This window comes from Mus musculus, chromosome 6 (genome assembly GCF_000001635.26).
Source record: "Mus musculus strain C57BL/6J chromosome 6, GRCm38.p6 C57BL/6J".
In the NCBI taxonomy this organism is placed as follows: Eukaryota; Metazoa; Chordata; class Mammalia; order Rodentia; family Muridae; genus Mus; species Mus musculus.
The window spans coordinates 6877589-6883556 of record NC_000072.6 but is presented as its reverse complement, the minus strand read 5'-3'; the positions used below and the strand labels follow the sequence as shown (position 1 = coordinate 6883556).

General features: G+C 52.7%; 1 protein-coding gene across 4 annotated transcripts; it reads left to right on the top strand.

Annotated features, from left to right (window-relative positions):
- The first annotated feature begins 1488 nt into the window (after positions 1–1488).
- Positions 1489–5756, top strand: Dlx5 (distal-less homeobox 5). 4 transcript variants are annotated; one of them, XM_006504980.3, is made up of 4 exons: positions 1950–2025; positions 3322–3530; positions 3847–4031; positions 5069–5756. In XM_006504980.3, exons 2-4 carry the CDS (start codon positions 3461–3463, stop codon positions 5396–5398), a joined length of 585 nt encoding a protein of 194 aa, XP_006505043.1. In that variant the 5' UTR covers positions 1950–2025; positions 3322–3460; the 3' UTR covers positions 5399–5756. The 4 variants fall into 4 exon arrangements, with proteins under 4 accessions (NP_942151.1, NP_034186.2, XP_006505043.1 ...); XM_006504981.2 differs by lacking the exon at positions 1950–2025 and adding an exon at positions 2039–2564; NM_198854.2 differs by lacking the exon at positions 3322–3530 and having other exon boundaries at positions 1489–2025; positions 3929–4031.
- Positions 5757–5968: the final 212 nt, after the last annotated feature.

The window sequence follows — 5968 nt, the reverse complement described above, 5'->3', positions numbered from 1 at the left end:
TTTTCACTTCTTCCCCTGGCAAAAGGGGAACCAGAAGAGGAACCAGAAGATTCCACCCTGAACATTCAATGACACTCCCAGGTTCCTGGCCAAAAGGAGGCCCAAAATAGGATACAACTCATTTTTGAGGGGAGTAGACACAGCATTGAGTGAGGATCAGAACACATTCCTAAGGCCTCACTCAATCATAACTAGAGGAAAAGCCCATGTTGACAAAATAAACTTCTTCTGGTGGTCTGTGGCCAGTGTATGAGTCTTGAACCCTGCTCCCTTTGTACATAAACGAAGATGCTCAGTAGGCAGGAAATAATGGGGGATGCTACAGAACCCAAACTCAAGAATTGAGAGGGGGATTGGAGTGGATGTAGGTAATGGAACCAGGAGAGGGTCGTCCATGATCGAAACCCCATCTCCCAAGCGGACTTGGTTCCTTGCCTACTTTTCGGTCTTCATACTCCATTTGGTCTGGAGGCACACTATAGGTCACACACCCAAATCAATTCACGTTTGCAGGAATCTGGCTCCTGAACTGAGACAAGAGCCATTCTAGAAGCTTCCAAGTAGTCGAGGATATTGAGCAAAAAACCAAAAGGCTGCTCAGCTCTCTGGGAAAGCCAACTAAGAGAGTTCAGGCAGTGGCAAGGTATTCAGGAATGAAAGACATTGATTTTCAGCAGTCCCTGTAAAGACTTCAGTTGCCACTGGGGACGTCTAGATTCTTGGACATCTCTGTGGAGTCCTGAGAAACAGGGGCTTCTGCAAAAGCGCTTGCTGCGTGTCCAACTGTTTTCCAGTTTACAAATTTTCAACATAAATTAGTTGCAACTTGCTTCCCATCATCCCACTAAGACAATGCTGTTCTCCATTTGTTCTCACTGCCATCTAACACTGCTCCTCCTCTGCACACAGTCCCACAGCGGTGCTCTCTCCTACAGTCTCCGTCGGAGGAGGGGGGAGAGGACTGGTAGGTGTGGAGCAAGAAAAGAGCATCAAGAACCGCATCCTCTAAACTGTACTTTTGAGATTGCTGATTGGAACACGTTGTCTTCAAACAGCACGGAGCTAGGCCCTGGGACTGCTTGGTTTGTCGAAGCTATTCACTAAAAAGAGATCGACTGAGACCCTCCCTCCCCCAACAGGGAACAACTCATATTCTCTCTCTCTCTCTCTCTCTCTCTCTCTCTCTCTCTCTCTCTCTCTCTCTCTCACACACACACACACACACACACACACACACACACTCTCTCTCTCCTTGTACGCCTCTCTCTCTCTCTCTCTCTCTCTCTCTCTCTCTCTCTCTCTCTCTCTCTCTCTCTCTCTCTCTTTAAGCAATGCTTTGTTGTGCTAAAACTAGTTGGACGAGTTAGGGTGTTGCTCTGCTCCCGAAGCCCTGGCCAATGGAACCCGATCCACCCCGCTGTGCGTAAGCGCGCAATTAAGGATTTAACCAAGGCTGTGCTGCGCCTCAGCCAGCAGTCAGCCTGCGGGAGACAGAGCCTCCACGACTCCCAGCCTCCTCCTCCTCCTCCTCCCCGCCGCCGCCGCCGCCTCCTCCTCTTCCTCCTCCTCCCTCGCTCCCACAGCCATGTCTGCTTAGACCAGAGCAGCTCCACAGCCAATTCAGGCAGCAGCGGCCGCCGCAGTAGAAGAACAGCCACCGCCCGGGAGCTATGACAGGAGTGTTTGACAGAAGAGTCCCAAGCATCCGATCCGGCGACTTCCAAGCTCCGTTCCCGACGTCCGCCGCCATGCACCACCCGTCTCAGGAATCGCCAACTTTGCCCGAGTCCTCGGCCACCGATTCTGACTACTACAGTCCCGCGGGGGCCGCCCCGCACGGCTACTGCTCTCCTACCTCTGCTTCTTATGGCAAAGCGCTCAACCCCTACCAGTACCAGTACCACGGCGTGAACGGCTCCGCAGCCGGCTACCCGGCCAAGGCTTATGCCGACTACGGCTACGCCAGCCCCTACCACCAGTACGGCGGCGCCTACAACCGCGTCCCGAGTGCCACCAGCCAGCCAGGTAGGCGCGCGGGGGCGGGAGGCAGGTACCCAGGGCATCCGTAACCCCGCGGGCGCCAAGTTGGGTGGTAGATGAGGGCCACGCTGTCCGCACCCATAGAAGGGTGCTTCGCAGAAGCGAGTGGGGGCCTGGGACTGCAAACAGGACAGCACCTCACACCGGCATGGGGGGGGGGGCAGTGGAGGACTTTTGAAGAGGTTTAATCGGGTGTTTTGCCTCTGGCGCTGCTCGAGGATCCCTCCTTAGCTGGATTCCTAGCTGGCCTAGCCAGAAAGCCAGCTTGGCTGCAAAGAGGCTAAGGGATTTGGGGGGCGGGGGGTGGGTGAAATCAAGCAGCCCTAGTGGTGTTTGCGTAATAAAAGGAAAGTTAGTTGGAATTCTGGGTGAGCGTGCTGAGTTGGTGAGATCTAGTCTGGATTAGCCAGCGAAGCGCCCCGAGGCCTCTCATGGAGGGTGCGGGCAGCACACCGGGTGACCTGGGGGCCGGAGGGCTGCAGCCTGACAGAAAAGCGAACAGGGAACTTTGCGGTTTATCCAAGGTATTTCCAAATACAAAAAGTCATTTAAAATAGCGGAGGATTGCCGAGAGTTCACTCTGTTAGAGGGACCCCCCCCCACACACACACACACACTCCATCGAGTGCTCTCTCCGTAAGTGCCTAGAATTTGTCTGCCTTCCTTCTTCCCCACAGACTCCCCTTTCCGTCCACTGTGAAACTTCCTTAGAGCGTTACAGTGGGGTAGAGAGCTTGGGCGGTAAATGAGAGGCGTGAAGTCTCAGTGGAGAAATTTTACTAGTCGATTTTGATCTCCCCTCACCGACACATTAATAAGGCTGCTAATATTAGCATCCCCTACTCCAGTAGAGCGGAGACCGCAGCCCTCCCTCCTTCTCCACCCTTCCTCTGGCAGCAGCTTCATACACCGACTCTTCCACTCCTTTCAGGACTGAAGGGGGAAAAGGGGCCATGTGGCCTAGGGGCACATTAGCAAAACACGGATTCACAGGACCCCAGCGGGGTACATTTATGACAGTGAGAATTCTTCCTTGGTTCCTCCCCTTTACTACGAAAATATCCTTACTACAGATTCCTTTGCAATACATTGTTGATGGAAGTTTGAGTCTGCTCCTCTTGCTGTCTCTGTATCCTTGCATAGGGAGAGGATTTTTTTTTTTTTTTTTTTTGGTCAAGAACATATTAAGTCTATTTGTGAAAGAAACCAGACACATCTGTGCCCTCTCAGATCTGCAGTGAGATTATGGGGACTACATAATCGGCTCTCTGTCTGCCGCAGCCCCGACCGACCGCTTGCCGCTGTAGTGAAGGAACATAGTTTGCTTGTCGGTCTTTGAACTTTGGAGCCCTTGGCTAGCGTCTTCCCTGCCCAAGCGTCTAGCCTCTGCGGGCGCCCGAACAGACGCCGACAGAGGGTCATGGCCCAGGGGCCTCCTCGCGTGACGCCCAGGGATTGGAGTGGCTATTCGCGTCCCAGAAACACACAAGGTGAATACAGGGAGGGAAAAAATAATGAGAAAAATAAGCATCTCCAAAGGGTTCCATCCCTAAAGCGAAGAACTTGATGTGTACAAAGTGCCCCACGCACACAGTGGCTAGTAGTCAGAGACTCGCCAGCTCTTCCATGTATGATCTGAGGATGGGACAGATTTCTCTGGGGTTTGAAAAGCCAAGATTGTGATATTGGGAAAGAGAAAGATGACTACATATTTCAAAACAAACAAAATCTCGCTGATTTGAGGGCCTGTGCAAACGAGCCATTGTCTGCCAGGAAGCTCTAACCTAGTCTGTTTTGGTTATTTAGAGAAAGAAGTGGCGGAGCCAGAGGTGAGGATGGTGAATGGTAAACCAAAGAAAGTTCGTAAACCCAGGACTATTTATTCCAGCTTTCAGCTGGCCGCTTTACAGAGAAGGTTTCAGAAGACTCAGTACCTCGCCCTGCCAGAACGCGCGGAGTTGGCCGCCTCTCTAGGACTGACGCAAACACAGGTAAATCCGGCCGCCGCCAAGTACCGGCCCCGCCTCGCCTGCAAGCCCAGCTCGGCTGCAAGGTTCGGTCCCGACTGGCTGGAGCCGATTCTCTAGCACTTTGCAGAAATTCACAGATAGAAAGACACCAACCGATGCATCTTTCCCTCCATGAGCCAGGCCCACGTGGCGGTGGGCGCGGGATTCGTCGTTTGTCCCGAGTTGCCGCCATCCCCTCCCACCCAAACCCACCCCTGCTTTAACCACCAAAGGCTGGGGACCAAGGTTCCATAGTGAAAACAAGAGAAGGGGTATTTCTGGGAGGAGGGGGAATCTGCCTCGCGCTCTTGAAAAAGGTCTGGGTCCCTTCACAGTGAGAAGCTTGCCTTACTATTGGCCTGATGATGAGTCTCCAGCCATGCAAAGGCCTGGATCGTCCTGTCCCGGTCGACCCTATCCCTGAGGCAGATCAAGCCTCAGCAGCCTGAAGGTCGCGAGGTGGGGGGCGCTGTTGTACGGGGAAACCCTCCGGGATTGTCCCCTTCTTTTCCCTCCCAACCCCGCCCGCTGGGGCCTAGAATAAGGAATGTTCAAGTCGCAGCCCAGAGCTTCAGGCAGAGTCTGGCCTCCCAGTGCCGAGGGGACTGAAGGGAGTTGGACAGGAGATTGGACAATCTCTCCTTTCCCTTGGCACAGTGCACCTACAGTTTGGCCCAAGCCCCTCCCCATCGGGGACTCTGGCCTTCGAGCAGGAGAGGTATCCTCCCCAGTGACCTGGTGCACAGGCCCACACGTGCGACCAGGTCTAGAGTGAATAAAAGACAAAGCCTTGGGGTAGCAGAAGCTGGTTCCCGCTGAGCTGGACAGAGCTCCCTCTGTGCGTCCCTCCCATTGCCTAGGCTGAAACTGCAACCTCCTGGCGATGGGCGGCTTGCTGCTGGTAGTTAGTTATCAGGGCAGGATAGTCTAGGGCCAGGAGAGCCTTCATTCGTCGCTCAGGGAAAGGCGCGTGCAACCTCTGAGTGTCCCGGTAACGTGTGCCTTTGTTCCCCACCCAGGTGAAAATCTGGTTTCAGAACAAAAGATCCAAGATCAAGAAGATCATGAAAAACGGGGAGATGCCCCCGGAGCACAGTCCCAGCTCCAGCGACCCTATGGCGTGTAACTCGCCACAGTCACCAGCGGTGTGGGAGCCCCAGGGCTCATCCCGCTCTCTCAGCCACCACCCTCATGCCCACCCTCCGACCTCCAACCAGTCCCCCGCGTCCAGCTACCTGGAGAACTCGGCTTCCTGGTACCCAAGCGCAGCCAGCTCAATCAATTCCCACCTGCCACCGCCGGGCTCCTTGCAGCACCCGCTGGCACTGGCCTCCGGGACGCTTTATTAGATGGGCTACTTTCTCTTGCTCAGTTTTGGGACTACAGTGTTGTGCTGGTTTAGAAATCAGAAAGAAAGGAATTCATACGGGGATGTTTGAACAATGGAAACAAAAAAGATTCATGTGTAAACTTTTTTTTTGCATGTAAGTTATTGCATTTCAGAGAGCCCCGCCCCCTTTTTTACGAAAAGAACCCTTTTTTTTTTTTTTTTTGCGCAACTGTGGACACTATCAATGGTGCCTTGAAATCTATGACCTCAACTTTTCAAAAGACTTTTTTCAATGTTATTTTAACCGTGTAAATAAGTGTAGATAGAGGAATTAAACTGTATATTCTGGATAAATAAAATTATTTCGACCATGGAAACTGCTCCTTTTTGGCCCCCTGATAACTGGCTAGTGAGGTTATATGCAGACGGTTAAGAACAGATGAATTCTCCAGAAATCCAACAATGCAAAACAGAAGTCAGGAGCTGTCTGGTTGCAGAAATGTGTTTGTGTTGGATGCTCTATTTCATGTATCTGTCTGCACATATGGCCTGTTTATAGTACTGTCGTGTTTAGGATGGTTTTTTCCCT

Coding starts and splice junctions, on each gene's coding strand:
- Dlx5 (NM_010056.3), top strand. CDS start 1,671: ATGACAGGAGTGTTTGACAGAAGAGTCCCAAGCATCCGATCCGGCGAC. Junction 2,026..3,846: donor GAGTGCCACCAGCCAGCCAG/GTAGGCGCGCGG, acceptor TTGGTTATTTAG/AGAAAGAAGTGGCGGAGCCA. Junction 4,032..5,068: donor TAGGACTGACGCAAACACAG/GTAAATCCGGCC, acceptor TTCCCCACCCAG/GTGAAAATCTGGTTTCAGAA.